The following is a 26,415-nucleotide window of genomic DNA, read 5'->3' on the forward strand; positions in this document are numbered from 1 at the left end:
CAAAATCTTGAAAAACCAATAAAAACAATGTTTATCAGAGAATCATTGGTGTGGAAAAATGACGGCTGTAAAATTTACGTTCATAGAACCAAATGATTTGTATGTTCTTCAGTTTAGGGATGTTACAGATATTTTACAAACATTAGATTTTGACACTAATAAAGGAAGCTATGAAATTTATCACTAAGCGGTCCATGATTTTGACGGTAAGTATAACACGCCACCTTATGATTACTATATGACAGCATCTTTTAAAAGTAAAATGGGGCTTACAAGCTGAAAGGGGGTGTATAAACAGGGCCTAGAATCGTTCAAATATAAAATGTTCTTTTTTCTGCTTTACAGGTCCAACAAAATCTACTGCTGTACCTGGTCTCCTTAATTTTGTAGTTTTATGGATTAGTTGGTGTTAATCACAATAATAGCTTCTGAGGCCTATATCACACTGGACTTTAACTGACTAATAATATTCTTCCTGCTCTTGGCATGTTGGTTTATATAGTTTATTGTGTGAGTTTCTAGAATATTCACCAAAGTTGGAAGATTTTAGTGTTTTCATAAAATAAATAAATATTAAATCTTACTCTTGAGATTCTTCTGCAAATTTCAAGAACAGATGGGACTTATTGCAATACATAGCCAACAATATACATCACATGCAAAAAAGGAAAACTATATTGAAACAAGCGAGGGTACTAAAACAAATGTGATATGGTAAATCTGTTAAAACAGAGAAATCACAGTCTGAAGCTCTTAAAATGTAGACAATAATGTTGTGATACCCAACTTCTTTGTACATACAAACACTCTTCCATTAACTGAGTGAGGCCTGATATTAGTAAATAATAACAATCATTTGACAGTCATGTGTGAACCAATCAGTTGTAAAATATTTGGATTTTAGCCTTTAGGTATTTTCATTATGACATTTCTAGTTACCCAGATAGTGAAGTAATGTAATATTCATACTTTGAAGTTTGTTTTATTTCAAACCTTGATTTTTTTACACTAAATATACAGAGAAGAATTATTAGAGTTAATTAATAACCCTGATTAGTCTTTAGTGATAAGTTTTAATTCATAACTTAGCTGAGATATATATAATCCATTCTATACATGAATGTAATGTTAATGAAAGAGAATTGTTTTGTAAGCAAAAAATAATAAAAAGATTAGACAGTAAAGTTATTGAAATATATTCCAGTTATTTTAATAGGTTGATTCTATTTTGATAGAATATGGTACAGAATTCTTAATTCTGTTGGAAAGATTTCTGTCATCACAAATGTAAGTACATAGAATTATGTACTGAGCAATGTTTGTACTTGTTCTTAACACTAACTGTTAGTAATACCACATACATTGATTACAGTGATAAAGGAAAACTTCATACACATGAATGATATTGGAATCTTTATAAGTGAAATAAACTCTTTGCATTTCCTTTCAAATTTTATCTAAATTATAAAATTATTTTGAGAAACGTTTGATGTTTAAGGTGACTATTAAATTAATGTAATTAATGTTATAAGTATAGGTCAGTTCCAAAACTGTAACTTAATATGATCTCTTTAGAATTTCTGTGTACTTTTTTCTTTCTGCAGTGATTTTCTAAAGCACCTTTAGTGGGTTTATAAAATACATTGATGTGATTTCTTTTTGTGAGTCAGTTAACAAGTTTACACCTACTGACCATTGGTTGTTATTAATTAAAGACCAAATTTTGTGCATTGAAGAATTGTCATGGTGTTGATCTATCACAATTTTGATGTGATATAAAAACTTAATTGTTACTATTATGAAGAGACAGGAGTTTATAATGTATTACATATTATGTCAATAGAAACAATAAATTGTTTTTTTACCTTTCTGATCACTTGAAGTACAGTGTCACCATATTATTACTTTATTTTGGAATTATATGGTATAATAATTCTATATAGTAAATTGATGTTCATTTAATATAAAAAAGTAACAATGTCATAAGAAATTTAAGATGAAAATGCTATTATTTTCTGTTCTATCAAGCATGGTTAGTGATGCAATAGACATTTAACACAGTGAATTTTATTATAATCCACAATGTCAAACCCAGTTAACTGTGTACTATGACGTTTACATATGTGAATATTTTTTTCTACATTGTCCAATATACTTAATGGTGTGAAACTTAATAATGTTTGCTCTTACACAATCAAACTAAATAATATTACAGTATATTATTTAAGGTGAAAGAAAGTGTGTTATTTTCTGAACTGTTAATTCTATTTTCTTACTTTTCAGGCACTAATTATTGCCTTTACATCAAGTTTTATAGAGGAGACATTTTATAAAGTTTTCATTTCACCAGATGGGTCACTGAATGGATTTCTGAACTTTACTCTGTCAGATTTCAACATCAGTGACTTTCCTGGTGATTTGAATATTCTTTCTGAACCTGACACCAGTGTGGAATACTGCAAGTAAGTGTTAATTTTGTTTTATTGTTTCAAATTAGCAGAGCATAGAAAACAATGTATGTGTGATTAAGAACCAGTGTGGTGTCTCTTTAACCCTACTGACGTGAGACATCAAAGTGAACAAGTTACAACCGTTTTACGTAGATTCAAACTTTAACCCTACTGACATCGGACATGAAAGTGCACAAGTTACTACCATTTTACGTAGATTCAAACTTTAACCCTATTGACATGGGATATCAAATTGTGCAAGGTACAAACATTTTATTGAGTTAGTTTCAAAGTTATCATCCATGAAAGTATTTTCCATCATTGCAACAACATTTTTACCACAATGAACCAGATTCAAGGCAGTTGAATGCAACATGGTACATTTGGCATGTATAAGTTGGTGGAAATGATGCCTAGCATGCATAGATAGATGGGTACAGATGATGTCTATCATGTTAAATGTATGGGTGGAAATGATGTCTAGCATGATCAGACATATTGGAAAAGATATCTGGTATGCGTAGATATTTCGATGAAGGTTATGTCTCGTATGCATAGACATATGGATTGAAATGATGTTTGGCATGTGCAAATATAATGCTGTAGGTGATATCTAGCATGTGTAGATATATGGGTGGAGACAATAAAGGGTTAATTAAACTACTTAAAATAATACATATTATTAAACTTGGTAAAAAGATACTTTATGACTTAAATATTAGTATTACATAAGATTTAATTCTTAAGTAAAAAAATGAATATACTTCTACACAATCTGGTGATGCTCTGACTTTTCATTTACAAATTTTTTTTTCTCTCTCTTGTGAGGGTTTCAGATTGTTCAACCAATTAGAAACGTACATATAGCAGATACTAACAACTCAGAATATAAAATTTCAACCCAAATGACAAATCCTTGTATTATCTTCTGTTTTTCAAGAAATTTGTGTAATTCTCATTTATATTGCTGTTGGACAATTGGTTGTATTTATATAACTAATAAAAAGAGTGTATTCTATCCATAAATCAGGCAAGTTTCTTTTGTTTCGCAGTCAAAGCCAATACTTCATGAAGCTTGCCTGATGGGTTTATACTTTAAAGTAATGATTTGTTTTGTTTTTTTTTATAAACCTAATTGTGGGTTAGTTAGAAATACCAGTTGTTTTACAATTTTATTCAAGTGCATCATGCAATATTTTTAATGTAACATAATTATTCATAGTACTAAACAGAAATTTTATTATCCTTTATAAACATTAAAAATAATCACAAGAGATTTCATAACATTCACCATCAGTTTTATTTTTTATTCTGAAAGAAGTAACATTTGTACAAAACTTTAACATATTTTTATCCAAGGAAGATGGAAGGTTTGTTTCTAGATTCTGTTTTGTGTGCAGTAAAAAGTTATACATCTTCAAGAGAGAGAACTTTACTGACTTCATCTTCAGCAACATTTGAAACAACTACACTAACTCTTTTAATGACTGTATTTCAGGATTGATACACAAAAATTGTTCAAATAAAACACAAATAGAACTTGAAGACAAAACACTTGGATGATGAAATTACTTTTCTGCTGGTACAAATCTATTAAAATTTTCCAGACATCAGATTCACAAAATTCCAGCAAAATCTCCTCACTCAATAGGATTTCAAAGAAACTTTTTTGAAGAAAACTGTAGAATTAATTTCTAACAATTAGATATTGCAAACTTGCATATTGCTGTTCATATAAGAGCACAAAATGTACTTAGTTGTTTAAGTTAGAAAGTTAACTTTATTTCAAAAAACTTGACTGAGTACAGAAAACAGTTTTAAGGTAAAGTTGAAAATTTATAAAATGCAAAACATCCTCTATAAAATAAATTGTTTAAAGTGCTGGCTTCTATTTTAAGGTCATTTTATTTCATGATTTCTTCATTCAGGTACCAAGACCATAGAGAGCCTCCAACAGCAAACAACAAATATGAATATAAGTCAATATATTGGCAGTTTGCTACAACTTGCTTGATGTTCGTTTTTAATTTTACGGTTGGAAACAATTTTTTCAAATTATAGATCTTATTTTTAATCAAACTTAATTACATTTACAGTTCATTTTTAGTTTATATTAAAATAAATCAATTTACAGTATCTTTCACTTTAGGACATAAAATACAACTTTCTTTCTTCAAAATATGGAATATTTTAAATGCTAATTGTAGAACAAACCTGAGACTTTTATTTAACCAAAGTTTTCAAAACAGATATAAAGTGTGAATAGCTTTTACTAAATCACCTTTATTTGTAATTTAAATTTTTTGAGGAAGCTAAGCACATGTTTTGATGTACATAAACCCACAGGACCAGTTGAGAAATGCTGTATTAAATTAACTTGAAGGGAGTTGGAAACTTTTTAACATTTACTGCAACTGAAAATATATAAACATTATAACGATGTACAGTTGTTTTTAATGAAGCAACATAAATAGGCTATAATAGGTAATACATTTTACTTCAGCCAGGACAATCCTAGAATGTTTTTAAAAGCTTCAGTAACATTTACTAAGTTATCCTTCACAAAATGGATGGATTAATCATTTTGTTATAAAACTATCCTTTTATTACCCAATTCTAAAAGTGTTAGATTTTTTTGTGGCTTCTGTTCATCCAGTGTAATGTTTTTCTAATTGTGTAGCACTGATACTGTTCTGAATGACTGTACATGCTCATTAGTAATTTAAGAAAAATTCATGATTTAATCATTGTTCATAAAGTTTTATAATCTGTATTGGTTAAACAATGTTATGTAAAAGGATTATGTTTTAAAAATTGCTCCAGTGAAACTTATCATGTTTTTACTTTTTTTTAGTGTTTTGTATTTATCATCTCATCTTTGATTTGTTGGTTGATCCCTGACATTCCAAAGTCTGTGAATCTTCAGATCAGGCATGAAAATCATGTCATCAATGATATGATTATTGAACATGAACTAAGAAAAGCAAAGTATCTTGCTTTGAATGAAACAAAAAAAAAAAAGGAGCCAGGTTGGAAGATACAAGTAAGTAGACCAAAGGTAAGTTTGTGAATATTCTGTTTGTTACTTAGTATATATTTTATTTGTGTGTGAATAAGTAAGAGAGTATAGTTAGAGGTTATGGCTTGTGTAAGTGTGCATACTGCATGTTAGCAGGTTCTTCAACTGATCAAAACTTGGTAAAACAAGATTCTAAACTTCAGTAAGGCAATAAGGTTGGTGGGTCATTCTAAAAAATAAAATAGCCAGGTAGGAAGATACAAGTATACCAGTGGTAAGTTTGTGAATATGCTGGTTTTGTGTGTGTGTGTGTGTGTGTGTGTGTGTGTGTTGTTGTTTTTATCAGTGTTCAGCATACGTTGGTTATCAGTTGTTTTTTTAAGTATTCTGTCAGATTATCAACAGATTAAATTTCTTTATATAATTGTAATGAAGAGAAACTAAAGTTATTTGATTAACTCCAAACATTAATATTTACTCAAAGGAAAATTATTTGAACTTAGTGAAAACTTCAGTTTATGAATTGGTACTTACTATTATAAATGTGTGCATTATTAAAAAATATCGAAAATTTATCTAGATGTATTGGATACAACTTCAGTTTTTGAACAGATTTGTGTTAAATTATGTACTTGTTTACATCCTTTAATAATAATTTGAATCACTCATGAGGGTGAATGAAAATTATAAAGTACAAAACTCATTTTTTAAAGTAATGGATCTTTAGTTTTGTTACTTCTTTAAGATGGGCTGATTTTTTTTAAAAGCATTTTTGACATAAGTGTTTCTTTAAACATACATTTCATGTGAAAAATTTCGTGGTTATTTCAATCATCAGTAATTTTTAGATTATATAGATGTTTACACACATTGTCTCTTGTCATGTAAAATTAAAACATTTTTATGATGCCAGTTGTAACTGTTACAAAATATTTCTTTATGTGAATTTTAAACCAGTTATTTTAATTATTACAACTTTTACTTCTGTATATATTTTATTGTTTAAAATTTATGAGCATTTCTGAAGAAATAGTTGTTGATGTGTGCATAATTATGAAGTATTTTTTCATTTGTAATAAATGAAATTAAACCTTATTTACTAAAGTATTTAGTATTATTACCTGATGTAACATGTTCTAGAGCAGAACTTATAAGTGTCGTAGGTTTGTTTCACATATTTCATTTACAAAAATTACTAACTAACATCTCGCATTTAAACATATTTTTTTTAGTTTGAATAAGAAGTTCCCAGTTCGTGTAACAAAGATAAAATGAAAATTCTGAATATATTATTATTAAAGACTTTTGCCTTTTTTTAAATTCATGTTTTAATCTTCAGAAGTATTTCATCTGTTATGTTTCTTTAAATGTCCAAACTATGTCCCAGCAATGGAACAATATCAAATTAATTCATTTCTTTATCAAATGAAAACTGTCGTTACAGGCTACATTTAATTTCAGGCTCAACTTCATGTACACTGGCACAAATAACACATCTCGAAAACTATTGCACACCGACATCACACATATATATATAAACCTTACTTATTGGATTGTCATCATAGACTCATGTTAAATCTTAGTTTATATTCAGTCAATGTTGATAAAAGAATATTTCCAGAGTTGAGGGTGAGTGACGTTGTTAAGTCACCCTCCCTCTGGTATGGCCAGGAGGTTCAGGTGATCGACTTGCAATCTGAAGGTCGCCGGTTCGAATCCCTATCACACCAAACATGCTCGCCCTTTCAGCCGTAGGGACGTTATAAAGTTACGATTAAACCCATTATTCGTTGGTAAAAGAGTAGCCCAACATTTTATGGTGGATGGTGATGACTAGCTGTCTTCTCTCTTGTCTTACACTGCTGAAATAGGGATGGCTAGTGCAGATAGTCCTCGTGTAGCTTTGCGCGAAATTCAAAAGCAAACCTTCTGGTTTATCGAGCTAGTTTAATAAAAGATATAACAGTAACGGAAATACTAACAGCTATCAAAGACACAAAAAACAAATCTCCTGGAGAAGATGGTATACAAGCTGTTCTAAAACATGGTACTCAGAAATTATATGAACACCTAACAGCCTTATTCAATTTATCATTATTAGCCGGATATATCTCTGTTTCTTGGAAGGAAGCAGTAATATTAATGTTCCAGAAAGAAGCAAAGAAACCAAATAATTACCGCCCAATTATCCTAACCAGTTGCATCGGCAAAATTTTAGAAAGAATAATTAGTAACTGACTATCTATCTACTTAGAAGTAAGTTCAAAATTACCCGAAATTCAAAACGGATTTAGAAAATAAGACAAACTACAGACCACCTGATCAGATTAACAGAACCAATTACAGACAGTTTTAACAAAAACGAATGTACTGTAGCTTGCTTTCTTGACATTGAGAAAGCATTTGACACGGTCTGGCATAACGGATTACGCCAGCAGCTAACGAAAATGGATTTACCCTAGGGAATTAATTATTCGCTGGCTATCTACTTTACATGGAAGTTTGTGTAAAATTAGCGGGTGGGCCCCATTCACGGCCGTTTTCATTTGAGGCAGAAGTCCCACAGGGAAAGGTAGTTAGCCCTATATTATTTATCATGTATGTGAATAATATGCCTCTATCGGACCTAAATTTATGTTTTGCATCACAATTTGCTGACGATGTGTAGCGGTATGGAAAAGTGCCCCCACTTCTTCAATAGCAGCAACAAACCTCCAACCAGTCCTGAATAATTTTGAATAATTCTGCCACACATATGGAATAAAAATAAATATTCCAACAACCCAAGTAATATTATTCAGCAGATTAAATAAACTGAAAAAAAGAATTAAAAGATCCACCAAAGTTATACATGAATGGATCACTTAGACTGCTACTTCTGCTAAATTTTAGGATTAACTTATGATACCAAATTAACGTGGATACAGCACACAAACAATATCCTGATCAGAATCTGGAAAAGAGCAAATTATGGAAGTCTTTCAGGTAAAAATCAAGGTACATTACCTGATAATATAATAAACATTTACAAAACATACATTAGACCTATAATAGAATACACATCTCCTGCCTGGATAATCATAACAAAAACAATTACAGAAAGTACAAAAAATACAAAATTCAATCTCAAGTTCAGCCTATAAAGTACCACGCACAAGTACTTCATGCACAAGTATGCAAACGTTGAGCCAATATGTGAAAGACTCTTGCATCATGCACTAAACTATTTTAATAAAAATTGGCATAAAAATGTTTTAATGTGTGATCTCGACAGATACTACGTACATGATGAACATAGTCCTAAGTACCTCTCTCCTATAAATATATATTTAAGAAATATAAACAAGCTGGCTTCCATACACTAGACGCTTAAAACTAGTTTTATTTTTTATGCTTTTTATTTATTTTTTTCTCTTCTTTCCTTTCTTCTTTTTCTTTATTATTTTAATTTTTCCTTTAAATATATATGAAAAAAGGGAATATATATATATATATATATGTGAAAAAAACGAGTAGAAATATAAATAAAAATGGAATAGAAGTAAAAAAAGTGGATAAAGGAAGAAAAAAGGGCAACACAAGACATGGACATTGCCCTGAAAAAGGTTGGAGTATTGTGGAATACTCTGGCCCAAAATCTACAACAACAACAAATTCCTACAAGTAGCCGACATGAAAACTAGGAATGGAGGAAGAGGTCCTGTGCACCTGACCGTCCTGGGTATTTAAAAATTAAACATACCCAAATACCCACAAAGAAGAAGCGAAGCGAGTAAGTTCTGCGAGAAATTAAATATTTTGTTATTAATAAATATCTTGTTTCTTATTTCTCACTATTTATGAAATATTATTAATCTTTATATAATTTGATTTTGTTTGGCATAATTACAAATAATTTGTGCAACATAAGGGTTGTTTTTTAAAAGAATTCCTTATTATCGGATACGCTGAGTAAAATTATTGTCACAACATCTTTATAAGTTAACTTGGTGAAACATTACGTGATATTATGTCTGTTTGTTTGTTTGTTTTTGGAATTTCGCACAAAGCTACTCGAGGGCTATCTGTGCTAGCCGTCCCTAATTTAGCAGTGTAAGACTAGAGGGAAGGCAGCTAGTCATCACCACCCACCGCCAACTCTTGGGCTACTTTTTCACCAACGAAAAGTGGGATTGACCGTAACATTATAACGCCCCCACGGCTGGGAGGGCGAGCATGTTTGGCGCGACTCGGGCGCGAGATATTATGTCAGTTTGACGTTTTGTATAACGGAGTGTTAAGATTTTGTATTACTTTTAAATCCGACTCTTATTTCAAATAATTTTAGTAAATAATTTCGATTTATTCACACGAGTGAAGAACACTGAGGAAACCGCTACACATTTTTTAATCGCTGACGAATGTTGAAAAATATCCTGAAACCCAGAGTTCTTCATACATTGAGAGGATCACGTCCGTGAAAGAAGTGTAATAATTTCAAGAATACCACGTAGAAAAATTCAACTTGTTCTGGATTCATGTTTACCACGTCCAGTACGTGTAAAACAGTGACAAAAAAAAGTCATCAAACCACTTGAGAGACAGCTTTCACCTGCCCCACCCTTCACCAGGAGTTGCTCTTCTCCTTGATACCCTTTGAACGTCATCATATCGCGCTTTGTATCACAAAAATCAGCACCAAGCTACAGCAAAGTATATTTTCTTTAGATTCTATTGTCATATACTGGACATTAGGTGTCTTTTAGTTATTTTGAACAGACAGTTTGGTACATCTTGAATTTGACAATATTCTAGAACACTCAAGGTTTTCTATCGCTCGAAGAGCATCTACCACTTTCCTCAATATCAGTCGCATTTAAAAGATTTTGTTTTGTAATAAGCACAAAGCTACACAATAGGATATCTGTGCTCTGCCCACCACGGGTATCGAAACCCGGTTTTAGCGTTGTAAGTCTGCAGACATGCCGCTGACCCACCGGAGGCGCATTTAAAAGAAGTGTTTTATTTCTTCTCGTCGAACCGCCTCCAGCGATGTACAGAACACCGTTTTACATTGCAAAATCGGTATCCAAGAGAGTTCATTACCGTAAGTTCAATATTCCCTTTCATGAGTGAGATTTCTTTTACCATCTTTGAGAACAAACAATTTTTGATGATTCTGCTATACTGTGATGATGTCTAACCTCCCAGTTGTCAAATTGTCAGCAGCTTTGTTATTTTTTGTTTATTAAAACAAATAACAGTTACCTTACCAAAATGCCATAGATAGAAAGTAGTCCAGTTAACTAATGTAGTGACACTCCAGTTAATCATGAAAAAAACTTGCACATTCTGAAATTGAGCAAAAATTCCGTAGCAACTGTGAATACATTAAATTACAGAAAACTGCGTGCGAAGAATAAAATATGTGAAAACTAAATCGTGAACTAGAAGTTACACAATAAAACCTAAAAACGTCTCAGAAATATATTATTTCGTCATTCAAGAAAAGAAGAGCTAATATTAATGCTCCAACAATCGCCATGTTTCAACATTAGGAAATAACCAGTGATTTTTTTTCTTCTAAATTTCAAATTAGAAAATTCGCCCCCAGACCATTTCTGTTTAGCAATTAACCTTTCAAATTAATGTAATTATGTATTACCAACAGACTGAAACAATAATATTTGGATGTTTGTTTTGAATTTCGCGTAAAGCTTTTCGAGGGATATCTGCGCTAGCCGTCCCTAATTTAGCAGTGTAAGACCAGAGGGAAGACAGCTAGTTATCATCACTCATCGCCAACTCTTGGGCTATTCTTTTATCAATGAATAGTGGGATTGACCGTCACATTATAACGCCCCCACGGCTAAAAGGGGCGAGCATGTTTGGCGCGACGGGGATACCAGCCCGCGTCCCTCAGATTACGAATCGCACGCCTTAATCCATGCTAATGTTCGGATCATAAATTGTCAGTCTACAATTTTATATGTGACGAAACGACCAACGACGCTCTCTCCCATCCCGAAAGATAACTACAGCCCACTTTACAGCGATTAATCGTATAATTCCATAAAATCCACTTCAATTAGACGAAAATTATAAATTAGAATTTCTATATTTATATTATGTACTCACTAGCCGTAGAGCCCTAAAGGAGAACTCACATCAAGTGAATAAGTGTTTGTAAAATAGCAATACTTTTCAGTGGAGCTAACAACTGCAAGATACAGTAAGAAAGAGGTTTAAGAGGGAAAGTTAATTTTAGATCCAGCGAATTTATATAGATTCTTATACAGCTGAAGAGATTTGTTATTTATTCTTAACATTAATAAGATAGAATACATAATTTACTATTTTTATTTACTTACTTTCATTAACATTGTTCACCCATTTCAGAATTTTCGCGTAACAATGCATTAGGGAATATATATTTTAACAAAGGTACAAATGCTTTCTGCCATCATCCCCAATTTAGAACTATTGGTTTGGTTTGTCTTGAATTTCGAGATAAACTGTACGAGGACTATCTGTGCTAGCCGTCCCTAATTTAGCAGTGTAAGACTAGAGGGAAGGCAGCTAGTCATCACCACCCACCGCCAACTCTTGGGCTACTCTTTACCAACGAATAGTGGGATTGACCGTCACATTATAACGCCCCCACGGCTGGGAGGGCGAGCGTGTTTTGGCGCGACTCGGCGCAAACCCGCGACCCTCAGATTACGAATCGCACGTGTTAACGCGCTAGGCCATGCCAGGTCCCGGAGGGATAGGAAATGTACATTATCTAATATACATCACTACTACAAACTGCACACTTCTAATTAATTTATATGACGAAATCCGTGTAATAATTTCCTAATCTTTGTTCTTGCGGGTCCACCTGACCTGCTTTCATTGATGTTTGTGAAACATCGAACTGATTACACAAACCACATTCTTTTATGTTAGCTCTCATTTATCACAAAAACGTGCCCTGTATGCGTTATAAAAGTTACCAAATATTTCTATTCGATTAGAGTAGCTAAAGAGTTGGCGGTGAGTACTGTTAAATAACTGCCTTTCCTGTAGTTACAGATCAAAGATGGTTAACACTTTACGTGAGGAAACAAATTATATAAAAGTATCACAATTCTTATAATTACGCTCTCCAGTGGCTCAGCGGTATGTCTGCGGAATTACAACGCTAAAAACCGGGTTTTGATACCTCTAGTTAGCAGAGCACAGATAGTTCATTGTGTAGCTTTGGGCTTAATTCAAAACAAATAAACAAACAAAATATATTGGTGTTGGGACAGAAAAATGTTTTATCAATCTTGTTAGCAAATATCATAAATTTGATACATATCAATATTTAATTAGCTACTTATTTTCAAGAGAATTTCCGAATATTTAATATATTTATATATAAATATGTATATTTTAACAAAACCATGTTGTAGAGTTCGCAGTTGAAATCTTAATTTCAATGAAAGTTTCTCACTAATTTCTCAAGTATCATTTAATGGTCTATAACAGATTCTCGCTAAGTTTTTTTCGCTTTATAATGATTTATAAAAATCCTGATTTATTCAATCTCCTTGGTATTGTCTTTGATATCCTCAATCTCTACAGGATCTAAATCAGATATTACATATAATGCCACCCCTCCCCCTCTTTTGTACTCTATTCCGATTAAATAGCCTGTAACCCTATATTTCAAAGATTTTGTGTCATGAAAACCATTTTTCAGTTGTCTCGTATCAAATTTCTCTATTCCAACCATGCACTTTCCTGAAGTCATCAATTTTATTTGTTATACATCTACCATTGTAACTGCTTCTACACTCATTTCCTATGCTAAGCTTTTCTCTGCCTCTATTTTTACACCTAGTATATATGCAAGGCAAAAACGTTATAACTGCTAACCCCTTTATATCGCCTGTTCTGCCAGTTGTGTCCCTCATCTGTTCTCTCGGGTAGCATAAGCTGATTCTTTTCTCCCTATTTACCTACGTGTTGTCAATGAATCACGATAACCTTTTTATCATCCACACACTTCTCTGAATGTTTTTGTTTTCCTTCCTCCAAATGACAGCCAGGTAGTTAAGGCACTCGACTCGTGAGCTGAGGGTCGCGGGTTCGAATCTCAGTCACATCTAACAACTCGCTCTTTCAGCCGTGGGGGTGTTATAATATGATGGTCAATACCACTATTCGTCTTAACACACTTGGCCATGCCGGCCTGAAAGTTGAATGAATAAATCAATACATATCAAGATGGAATTAAATACTGGAACCATTTCTGAACGCGTCTTTTAAAGTATTCATCTTATTTTACAACTAGATATATGCGTTCCTCAGATTTTTATTGCTAGAATTAATGTTTTAAAGTTCTGTTGTTATAGCACTACTGTGGCTTTGTAACTGTAAGATATGGTTTCAGTATAACTGTTGTAGCTGAATCAAACCCCAAAATATGTCCATACATACCGACATATTTTATGTCGTGTTCGACTTCCAAAAGCTGTCAAAAAATGATTACAGTTACACTTGTAACACAATATTAGTATTAAACCTGTTAATTTTGAAACACTTTTCTTCCCGATATTTGACTTTTCTTGCTCATTAATATAATTTACTATTTCTATTTTACTTTTTTCTATAATATTTTAATTTTCTGCCTCGTTCTACTATTTTTATTTTATTTCTTCTTGATTTCCTTTCATTGTTTCTTCAATTAGCCACCTAGTAACTCAGCAGCATGTTTTCGGACACTTAATGTGAGGTTGATGGACACAGCGGTGATATCCCACTTCGTAGCTTTGTGTTTAACTACAAATCAACAAACAACTCCAGCAACACTCATGAGGTCATCTCAAAGGTTAAAGTTTAATTAATATTATATTCTAATTTCATCAAAATAATCCCAGTTCTGAACTTCATTTACATATTATATCTTTAGTTGCTTTTTGTATTACCTGTTAAAATTATGTCACGTTCGGTTTAATTATGTATTAAAAAATCAATTTATTTCTGCCTTTGTCTGCTACAGATTTGTTAATCTTGAAATTTAGTTTTACATTTACTGTCTATAATTTTGAAAGTTGAAAAGTAGATATAAACTTCCTGTGTCAAACTTTAGAAAATGTTCAAATATATGTATTTGTAAACATTGACTGATATGAAATTCTGTGTAATAGTGTTTTGCGCTTATAAAGTATCTTTTCTTTTTATCCTTAATACCAATCTGCCTGACGTTCATATCAAGTCAAACATATCCTTGTTTATTACGTAATGAAGTAAAAAAACTTTTCTCTAACCACTTAAGTCATTAACTTGTCGAAACTTATACATCAGGGAGTCTAGCAGGTCATGTGAGTCATTGTTTCATAAACTGTTACCAGAAGGCAGTATCAGAAGGTTTAATTCGTGATGACGAGAAACCCACTTGAAGTAAAAAACGTGTCTCAGGACAGCTGGTGTGGTATTAACACTTTACTAATAAAGCAGAAAACAACATTTCGACATTCTTTGGTTATCTTCAGGTTAACAAAGATACGATATTAGTAGGAGTTGTATTACTAGGAGCGTTTTGATAGGGGCGTGTCAGCAAAAAGCCTCTCAAAGACCCAAACTACACTTTTCTCTCACAGTTGACAGGTGATTTTGAAAGCTGGAAGAGTGCCGACAAACCAATAACAACAACAAACCACCATTACTAAACAATCTAGAATTTTCACTGCAGAAGTGGAGAATTACAATAAATACGTACAAAATACAAGCCATATTATTTACAAAATTGTAAGAAAGGAAACCAAATTAATATTACAGTTACATCTAGACATGACTCTTACAGGTAACAATATCAGCAAAATTCTTAGGGATTACTTTGACTCAAAATTAAACTAGATACCACACATTAATTGCAGAAAAACCAGAATTTGGAAAATAGCGAGTTACATTAGGAATTTGAATGATCAAACAAGAAGTTTCAATAGGAAACATATTAAAGCTTAACAGAACATACATAAAACCAGCCGAAGAATATGTTTGTATAACGTGGATAAATATGTCAAAAACACACACAACAAACTACAGCAACTACAGCATTGTATTTTAACAAAAGCATTTGCAGTTCCACGATCAACAAACTAAATATTTCTTCACAACTATTGAAACATGCCAATTCTATTAAACAGACCCCTGGATAACTTGCTTCAATATTATAAAAACATATCAATACAAATGAACTGGTAAGCAAACTAAAGAGTTACATAATACATGATGAACTTAGCCCTAAGTACCTTTCCACTCTGAACGTCACAAATACAAAACTTAAAATTCAGTACAGTGCTAGGCTAAAAGAGTCATAGATACAAACGTAGCTCTATTTTAAAAGTGTTGTATGAAAAAATAGATCATAAAAAAGAGAAGCTATAAAACCATATGAATTAATATTACTCCATGAAAATGTTATGTTAATTAAAACTGCAGACAATAGACGAAATTTAATATACTGTAAGTAATACAACAAAAAAAGTAACAATGCTAATTAATTACTCAAGATTTAGAAGCAGTGCAGATAAAATAACAGTTCCAGAGAAGGAGGAAGAGGTCTTCACTAAATCTGTCTCTCTCTGGTCCAAAACATGGACCGAATTCAGATGAAGAAGAAGAATTTGATAGTGAATGTAAGTTCTATGAAGTGACACCAGAGGATAGATAGTGTGTTATCTACATCTTCCTGAAAAAACTGTTTCGTGTCACCCTATGCATTTTTCAAATCGGTGGGCTGATATAAGAGGTATAAATTATAGATAAAAGTCAAACTATACCATCTCAGGTTTTATCAATACAGATATTATTTCAAAATCTTGAAAAACCAATAAAAACAATGATTATCAGAGAATCATTGGTGTGGAAAAATGACGGCTGTAAAATTTACGTTCATAGAACCAAATGATTTGTATGTTCTTCAGTTTAGGGATGTTACAGATATTTTACAAACATTAGATTTTGACACTAATAAAGGAAGCTATGAAATTTATCACTAAGCGGTCCATGATTTTGACGGTAAGTATAACACGCCACCTTATGATTACTATATGACAGCATCTTTTAAAAGTAAAATGGGACTTACAAGCTGAAAGGGGGTGTATAAACAGGGCCTAAAATCGTTCAAATATAAAATGTTCTTTTTCTGTTTTACAGGTCCAAGAGGATCTGTACAAGGTGATAATGATTTTTCCTAGTTACTGAGTTACAATTAAAGGTCCTTTTCAGACCATCGAATCTTTAAAAAAAAATGTTACGAATACACATTTATTGTTTTATATCTGTGGTCGACTTAGTTTTCAAGTTAAATTAATGTACGGATATAAGTCGTTATAAATTCAGCAGTTTTTAACATGAAAAGAAATACAGTATTTATTCTAATATATCAAACAAGATAGATGTGTGAGCTATCCAATTTTTATAAACATTTAACTTTCGTTAAAAGTAAAGGCAGAGGAACTGCATAGTAACGCTATTAATAAAAGTGAACAAAACTGCCAATATATTCATTGAAATTAATAAAGATGACATTCTTAATTATAAGCACAATTTGAATTTTACCTAATATTTGTAAAGAAGGAGTTTCATTACGACCTATTGTTTTCGACAATTGAGTTTTCAGCCATACTTTACTGGGCTTTAGTTGAATTTTAAAATGTTCACTGTCATTGAATCTATATAAATAAATGTCTGTATGTGTCTGTTTCTTATACGTCTCCACGTTTCTTGTTCAATTAACACAAAATTTAACACAGTGATAAAGTTCTATTTGTTATTCGTCTGCAAACCATTAACTAGGTAATCAGACCAACGTCCTGCAATTCCATCTTTCACAAATGCTAATAGTTATCTTTAGTGTTTTACACTATATTATTTATACCCAATAGAAAACTAAAGTATCTGGTTTGTTGTTTTCCTTATGCAGCTTTGTCTATTTTATCATTTGGTTTCAAATTTCTTCTGATGGAAATTACTAATTACATTGGAGAGCTTAGCTTAATTTCTTTAAGGAAATTATCACATAGTTAAAAAAAGCCAGAAAATTATCACATTTATAGGACAGTGTTTTCTGTGTATTATTATTCTCCGTTCCCAGGTGTATCATTTAATTACATTAAAGCATTATTGATTGTATCAATACCTTTAGTACATCAAAAGTGAGCTTAAGTTTCATGACAGTTGACAGCAAAAAAGAGAAGACCCAGGCGAATATCATATTTTTTGTTTTCATGAGTATGTTTTATTTATTATTTATATCAGTGAGTAAAATGTAAAAATAGTAACTTATGAGATAAGGTAAAGTAATTCTTTTAATATGGTATGCTTGTATGCAACTCATGGGTTATTTAATTTTTGGATTTTGGTTCCAGTTTCGGATCTCTTGTGAAAACAATCTTGTGAGGGCTGTCAACGTGTTTAATTTGATTATTCTTTTTAGGTTTCTGTACAATAAGTTTATGTTCGCTTTTGCAACGTTTCAATTGACACGTAGGTGTTGATTTTGGAGCTCTACCAATAACAAATTTGTTTCGGTTTTCACTATTTTCAATAACAATAAAAACGTTTCTCTGATGATATTCTGGCTTACTGCCAAGTCTTACAGTAATAATTTCATCAACATTATGGAAAAGTCTAGTTGAGGGAGGCCTGATGTTGCTTGACACCTCCCTCTGGATCCAATCAACGTCTCTTATTTCTTTCGAAGCTGGTGTTTCTGCCTGAAGATGTAAATCATAATTAGTGAGGGAACACTCATCAATCGGAAAAAAAAAAACTGTTTTAATAACAATAATCAGTTAATAAACATTTTAAAAATATATAATTTATTCTTTATGTAACAATCATTTTACTATAATATGAATAAAACCAAATAAGTGTTTATATGAAAATTGTATGTTATGAAATTGGGTTAAGATATCTGATAAACGTTTTCTCGAAACTCGAAATATATCTCAAGCATTGTCCCAAATAGTGAGGAAGGTAATATAGAGCAAACAAGAGCTTTAAATAATGTTTAACATTTATGTTTTGTAAGTTCACAAATACTAACTTGTTAAAACAAGATAAAACTACTGTTATAAATAAATGTTAGTTGTTCTCCTCATTTCATTGTTATATAAATTAAACATGAAAAGTTATGTAATCTGAACTACAAATGACTATAAAGAGAAAGAGTTTTCAAACTGTCTTATCATAGTTGTAACACTGAAGTAAATCACGCAGTTTATAGTACTTTAAAATATTCAATAATCTTAGTCCAAAAGAAGACAATTGGATATTTCACTAAATGTCTGTCAGACCAGTGAAATTTGGCTGACGATAAAAAAACAAACTGTTGTAAAATGTATCAAGGTGTTATTAACAAGATATGGTGGAATCACTTGTTACAAAATGGTACAAATACACTGGTACTAAACTAAGAATAATAAAATCCACATTTTAAGAAGTTACCGTGATCTAACGATTCGCAGCAATTATGTGATAACTGTTAAAAACAGAATCAGATGTTCGCAGCTTCAACAGAACGTCATTTCAGTGTATGTACGGTTAAAACTCATAAAGTTTGGTAATATTAACAACGAAAGGTAAATTTTAGTTATAGTAAGACACAAAATAACTCACTTTAATATCAGTAGTGGAAGTATGTGTGGTAATGAAAAATCATGAACCGACAATCAGACCTTTATGTTTTCCAGATGTCATAATAGCAATGGAAGTACCTCTTACATTATCATATATTGTAATGTTTGGTTCTGGCTTTAGCTAAATGGATGATAATTGTCTTGCCACATGTAATAATATTGAAGAAGAGGTAATTGACCAGTTTAACTAGGGTACAGACTTATCAAACCTCAATAGTATCGAACATGTATAGGTCTCTTTTGGAAGAAGAATTACATGTATTCAAATGACTCTGAACGCATGTTTTTCTGTAGTTGTGGATGTCTTAACAACACTCATTGTAAGCAAGCATATCATATTGATCACACAGTTTGACACAGTATACATTACATTAAAGTGAAATGTTTTAACTCTACCAAATATAAATCATAAACGTAATATGAATGAGAAATTAATTCAATTTTGAACCAGATACAGATATTCACATAAATTAAGTATCAGAATGGTTGTAATTATTTTATAACAGTAATTTTGCATTAACATTAATAATGTGCTATTAATTCCATTATATTTCAGTTGCTTCTTGCAATATATATATATATATATGTAGGTATAAATTAACTTGTACGAAGTGAAAGTTTAATATTAAGAGCGCATCCTATTTATTAATGGTTATATACTTATGCTGTATAATACTGAGTACTATAAAGTAAAAGAATTTTAAACGTATACGAACCGTTGTCAGTGAATCAGATTTTAATGTCTCTTCAGGTTTCTCATCATTCACGATTGTCTCAACGCGTGTCTTTAATTCAGTTTTATCAGGACTTGAAGCAGGCTTGCTCACGTTTTCTGCTCTTTCTGGTTTCTTTTCTACTGAGTGATTTTCATTTATTGTCTGCAATATGGTTGGTTCTGTTTGATTTTCCTTTAATACCACATTAGTTTCTCTTTTATTGAACTTATTTGTTGGGGCCTTCTCACACTCAGGGATCATTGAAACAGCTTCCAAAATGTCTAATTCACTGGGGGTGATCTTTTTAGTTACAAGCTCCTGGTCTTCTAGCTTCGTGTAGGCAAAAACACCACAAGACCCGAGGATGCGGTTTTTTAGAGCTTTCCATTTGCCCCGGGCTTTTTCATTCACATTGCAGAAACAACAAAGAACACTAAATAATAATAAATAAAAAATAAATGAGAAATAAAAACGCGATTTTTTTCTTTCAGTTTTCTATATAAACAATACTATTAAAGATTAACTCTAAATAGTTGTCTTTTTTGTTGGTTTTATCGTTAGCAAACAGATCTACAAAAACACTTGATAAACCACCATGTAGAAATGTTAACTACAATTGAAAAGTTATTTTGACCTCATTTGTAAGGTTAATTAAACATATTCAGCTTTACAAGGTTCACATTTGTGTTTTCACAAATTAACTACCAAAGGGGCACTGAAAACACTTGACATTTTCAAATATCCAACCCTACTATTCAATTAAAAGATAATTGGGTATTGAGGTCAGATGCTCTCTCACCCCTGTTCCACATACTTTAATTAGCAAGAACTGGAAGATAACTTGTAACTTACCACAGAGCAATAAGACAAATCGAAATTAGTGTCAGCTCTTCCATCCACCAAGGATACCTTACAACTGTAGGTTTGGTCGCCCAGGGGAAAGTAACCTTGAGAACCATATCAGTTGGATCTTAAGAGAGAGAGAGTTGTTTTTAAAACAGTTTTACACATTGTATCGATTACATAAAACAGAAAGAATACTTCAAATGTAACTTCATAATAATAGGGAAGTGTATTTAAGCTCAAATATAAACTTGATTTAACATATTAAAAATTTCAATTAAATAAATATGATATTTCTTACATGTATAATATATTTTCATATTAAGCATTGATAACAACCTTTACAATTTGACAACTGTATATATACATTTTATCTTTACACATTAAACAGATAATTAGCAAAGAAAAATGACGCCTGTTGTATTATTTGAGCTCCTTACTAGTAGACAAATAGTACAGTTGTGTAATAACAACAACTATATAGTTATATAACGGGAAATCAATTAGGTTTTCCAACATATTTACATTGTGAGACGATATATCACGAAACCTACTGACTTTCCATTCCAAACACACGTGATCAGACTATATAAGAAAAATCTCGACATTTTCTTTACGATAATTTACATATTATACAACTCAGTATAACACAGTGAGTAAAATCAACTTCGATTCACTTAAATTGTAAGAATATATAACACAAATTAAACAAACCGTCTTTCCATTGACTACTTAATAAAGCCAGTTTGTTTAATCGCTATTCATTTACTGAATTAAGTTTTATAATTAGCTTCTTCACTTATTATGGTACACAATTATATTTTGCTATCGAATCGTATCCACTGAATGGTAGTTTCTGCGTTTTTATAACACTATTAACAATTGTAATTTTTACAAATTTGTCTTTACTGTAAATTTCCCAGATAAAGAACGATACCATTTTGACCACAAACACTGAACGTCGTACGTCAATGCTCATGAAGTTTTTTCGCTTACTTTGTAACAATTCTTTCTAATAGTTTTGTTCAGAACTTACGAGACGGTGCTAACGTTTTGATAATCCAATGTTATTATAATCTTATATTAAGACATTTGTTTTGTATTTGGACAAATTACTTTCTTTTATTACAAAAACGACATTATGTACACAAAATAAACATATTAAACATAGATTTAAATTATGTTTTGGGACATACACTGTTTTAGTTAAATATCTTTGGTCTTTTTAGTAATAATGTGACGCACACAGATGTGCTATCGAGACACCGTTATATTTGTTTTTCAATTTCGCGGATAGCTGAACGAGGGCTTTCAGCGCTAGCCGTTCCTAATTTTGAAATGATACACTGGAGGTAAGACAGCTATTCAATACTATTTGTCGTAAATGTTTGAGCCCATCTTTAAAAACGAGTAGCAGGATTTCTCAGTAAAAGCAAAGCTTTTTAATGCATTAAAAACCATGAAAGTTATGAAGAAGTATCGTATTATAACAATCTGCCTGAACAAAAATAAACATCTTTAAAATGTTAAGGAAACAATAAAAGAAAACTTTAAAACCCTTTTGTTCCATTACTTCTACAAAGATCTTTATTATCAGCTCCTTCTTCATCAGTAATTTTATCTCCAGGACAAGGTATACAGGCGTCAGCAGCAAATGATGTCATGTAAGTTCCTCCTGGACACGGCAGGCAGTGAGTTTGGAATCCATTGTCATAGTGACCAGGAGGACATGGATCTAAAAGCGTTAAAAGTACATAGCTAAACATTTATTTACCCAGTGTTAATTTTTATTGTTCTAACAACGTCTTTAGTATCAAAAAACGTATTTGTTTAACCAAAATTCCATATTTTTAAAAGTCTTTCATCTATTTGTGTTTAATGTGAACAGTTTAAAGTAATTGAGTATCATATATACTTACAACACCTGTAAACATCTCTTTGGTATCCTCGAGTACAGTTGAGATTCTCGGCTGGAACATACACTGGGGAAAACAACAGAGAGTTAATATTTTTGTAAGCACCTTTGTGTCACCGTTGGAATTTTAAGGTTTTTCACAATGAGCACGACGCACTAGTTATAATATTAATTATGACTCACTCTGTAAAATAACAACATAAATGTTACTTTTCGTGAGAAAAATAAAACGTGTCAAAACAGTTTCTTAACAGTAGACATTTGTTTCTTTATGTACTTCCTGATGGAGTTAACTAATGAAACTAATCACACAAACTTGGAAATTTATAAAATTACACACGATCTTTTTTTTATTGATACATTAGATTTCCGTTGGTGTTTCCCTTGCAAAATTCTTATTTGTCACAGTTAAACGTGAAACCGTTGTCACTGTTTATGTTAATATCAGGTATGAAAATACAGGTTCTTTTGGGAATATTACGTTGGTAAAATGTATCAGTATATGATTGTCTTGCAAACAACAAAATATCAAATAATATCCGTGTAATGCAGAAAATGCGTGATATGCATTCCGAGAAAATTTTTCATATGAAGTTAAAATAAAAGCAAATACTTAATATTTTGTGGATTTATCAAGATAAATAATATTGCGATATAACACCTTTCACTGTAAATTTAAAGTATTGTTTATTCAAAATACGTTCTTTAAAAACTTCGTAGATATGATTTGTATCTTTACAGTTCATAAGATTTTGCTTCAACATTCACAAGTTGAGTTCAACTTTGGAGCCTCATTACTTCTCTCTACAGGTTTTCCATAATCCATCTTGTCTTTGGTCACATAGAAATCTATAATTACTACATCAGTCACGTGACTGGTACATCTGTGTGTGCATATCTATCTAATTACTCAGCGGTTAGAAAACTGGGATATTTTTTTTACGTACCGTCGCCTGGGACACTTCAGCGGTTTTTATCTCTGACATTTGTGTTCGTACGACTTGTTGCAGGTCTTTTTCCGAATTGTTCTGGCAAACCAAAATTATTTTTCGATGCTCTTAAGTACAATAAATATCTTTGTTTCCAATATTTTAAATTCTCATTTGAATATATTTTCATGATTTGGGCATATAAAAATTTACATTGAAAAGGTCTGTTACATACCTTTCCCAAAAGCAACCAATTTTCGGTTACATTACACCATTTACGAAATGTTAAGCTATGTCATGAAGTTGTTCTGATAAATTCTGTTCTGCCGTAACTTTATATCAGATTAAGTCACATTATATGCCAGGTTGCATATTCAAAACTGTTTTGGTATGGCTTACTAATCCCTATAAACTATAAAGTATTATTGCTATGAACATCAGTGGCAGCCTCTGACTAATACTGTATGTTTATTACAGGAGTACCGATAATATTACGAGTTCGTCTTCATCACTGCCCTGAAAAGTTATTTCAGGGCATCTTCAGCATCAACTAATGGAATGTGATGCATCTTCCAAGAGTATATTATAGCTGTCAATATCAACATCTGCACCTTGAGTTGGGCAATATCACCCATTACTGGAGTCCTGATTAGATGGATCAGTATATGGACGAACAAAGGGTCGTGAGGTTTATCTTTAGAATGTGTAGTATTGATGGTAACATTTATAGTAATTATATGTCGATATGTTTACCAATACTTATTCATACCACACTTCAACATCGACACTTCCTCTCATGAAAATTAAGAAAACTGATTTCATGTTATCTCTAATGTAATAATTCATTGTGAGTAGTTTTAACATTGTTGTCATAATCTATTTCATGCATTTATATTTCTGAGGAACCCACTTGAAGCTAATAAATTTTGCAGACATTCTACAATGGGTAATTTAAAACTTTTTATCACAGAACTCATATATAATTCGACGTTTTTAGGTTATAAAGCGATTAGGAAGGAGATTTGAGATACGGTGATATAGAGAAACCTCAGTCAACAGCACGATACTCACCCAGTCAATAACCCCAAATGCAATAAACAAAATACTTAAATTCTTGTAAAAAATAAAGCAAATACAATACTAATGTCATTTATAAAATACTTTATGGCAACTTCCACGTATTTTACGTCAGAGAAACAAGCCCGAAACTCAAAACAACATTCATGTAACACAAAAAAAATAGAATGTCACGTTTTAAATTTAACACTGCAACTCAAATAAATATTCTTCAGGTAACATTTAAATACTAAACAGAGAATCCAACATCACCAGACAATAAACCAAATAATTCCTTGTAATACAAGAGCAAACACACATTAAACCAATATAAAAAACACACTTTGATATCTGTATTAATAAGATTTAATAAATCTTGTTCGATGTATTATAGTTTGAAGATGATACTTTTAATTTACAATATTTTATAATTTACAAAATATTCTGAAAATACTAAGAGTAATGCAGATAGTATTAATGGGAAATTACACGAAGGTTGTTAAAACTATCATTTGAAGATAAGACAGTTCAATTATCATTACAATTAAATGATATACAAGATAACGTGTCGTTTTATGAACGAAATTGATAAAAACAGTTTACTTAACGAAGATTTGAGTATTTTAAAATTCCTATCTGGTGCAGTAACAACAGTTTGATCAGCAGAGACAACTACATAAAGAAATTATTTACTTTGTAGGTGAACAAACGAATAATATGAATTATTTGACTCAACCAACTGAAAACCATGATTAGAAAAGTATCCAGATCATTGGTAAGTATCACTAATATATCAATACATATCAGAGAAAACAAAATAAAATATATAAAACAAGAGCTGAGATGTTAGTTTTCAATGACAAAATTCAGAATAATTAACAGTAGTTGGCTTTTACAGTGGAAAACAGTAGATCGGAGTTAGCTAAGTTAATACAAGCACTGTATGTGATAGCAAATAGAAACGTTAAGCTTCTTGCTTTCTACTCTAGTAGGTACTATCAAATCTATTAAATAAAAGCAAGATTACCTCACATCTTACCCATAGTTTGTGGTCCCTACACAGTTATCAGATTTTCATTTATTACACGTGGACTGACATTACTACAGCTACAATTAGAGGTACCTTGAAAATGTTTGAATAAATTGAAAAGAAATGCACTTATTATAGCTGTAATAATATCAGTCCACGTAATACATGAAAATCTGACAACTATATGTAGGGACCACAAACTGTAAGTATGAGGTAATCTTCTTTCACTTTTGTCTAATATATTTGACAGCTAACTTGGAGAAGAAAGCAAGAACTTAACTTTCTAATTAACTGTAGAGAATGAAAAGCTTTTCGAATGATCAAGCACACATAGTTATTTTTATAGCCAAACCACATCGGGCTATTTACTGTGTCCACCGAGGGCAATCGAACTCCTAATCTTAGCGTTGTAAATCCATTGACTTACCGCTGTCCCATCGGAAGACTATTTCATTAAAACAATAACTCCATGAACATAGTTATTTAAAGTTAAGTGTTAACTAATTTTATCTGTTTGCAGTCCAAAACTGGTTGCTTATCAGTTCGATTATAAGACTATAATCGTAACGTTTTTAATGATGATTAAATGGTACAATAGATTATATTACACGTTTTAATCTGCGAGTTTTGTTTCTATTTTCTCTGTAAATTTGCACTCACTTAAACTAAACATACATACTTATTACGACTTGGATTTAAATCTATTCATAAAGAATGTGAAAAACAACGTATTTGCAAGTCATTTGAAAATACTGAATCACAAGAATAAGAGGATCAATTTAAAGAAAACACCAGTTTT

The 26,415-nt window shown here is 31.5% G+C and overlaps 2 protein-coding genes across 2 annotated transcripts in view; one reads left to right on the forward strand and one right to left on the reverse strand.

The window, feature by feature from the left end:
• Nucleotides 1-922: 922 nt before the first annotated feature.
• LOC143227474 (anoctamin-2-like) lies at nucleotides 923-15,480 on the forward strand. The gene is made up of 6 exons (XM_076458916.1): nucleotides 923-951; nucleotides 1,236-1,287; nucleotides 2,284-2,462; nucleotides 4,379-4,484; nucleotides 5,305-5,508; nucleotides 14,172-15,480. Exons 1-6 carry the CDS (start codon nucleotides 923-925, stop codon nucleotides 14,325-14,327), a joined length of 726 nt encoding a protein of 241 aa, XP_076315031.1. The 3' UTR covers nucleotides 14,328-15,480.
• Nucleotides 15,481-17,799: 2,319 nt separating this feature from the next.
• The window catches only part of LOC143227475 (uncharacterized), a 24,988-nt gene continuing 16,372 nt past the window's right edge, over nucleotides 17,800-26,415 (reverse strand). The window contains exons 2-6 of the mRNA XM_076458917.1: nucleotides 22,606-22,707; nucleotides 22,260-22,421; nucleotides 20,696-20,813; nucleotides 19,844-20,276; nucleotides 17,800-18,203 (exon numbers count right to left, since the gene is read on the reverse strand). Coding sequence (XP_076315032.1) covers nucleotides 17,832-18,203; nucleotides 19,844-20,276; nucleotides 20,696-20,813; nucleotides 22,260-22,421; nucleotides 22,606-22,707 — 1,187 coding nt within the window. The 3' untranslated portion in view covers nucleotides 17,800-17,831. The remainder of the gene's footprint in view (nucleotides 18,204-19,843; nucleotides 20,277-20,695; nucleotides 20,814-22,259; nucleotides 22,422-22,605; nucleotides 22,708-26,415) is intronic.

Source organism: Tachypleus tridentatus, chromosome 9 (assembly GCF_004210375.1).
Source record: "Tachypleus tridentatus isolate NWPU-2018 chromosome 9, ASM421037v1, whole genome shotgun sequence".
Classification (NCBI taxonomy): Eukaryota; Metazoa; Arthropoda; class Merostomata; order Xiphosura; family Limulidae; genus Tachypleus; species Tachypleus tridentatus.

What these genes read in the sequence shown, in the direction of transcription:
- LOC143227474 (XM_076458916.1), top strand. Translation starts at nt 923, where the DNA reads ATGACATTTCTAGTTACCCAGATAGTGAA. An exon ending in AGATTTCTGTCATCACAAAT is followed by an intron (nt 1,288 to 2,283) that starts GTAAGTACATAG and finishes CTTACTTTTCAG; the next exon opens with GCACTAATTATTGCCTTTAC. An exon ending in TGTTCGTTTTTAATTTTACG is followed by an intron (nt 4,485 to 5,304) that starts GTTGGAAACAAT and finishes ACTTTTTTTTAG; the next exon opens with TGTTTTGTATTTATCATCTC.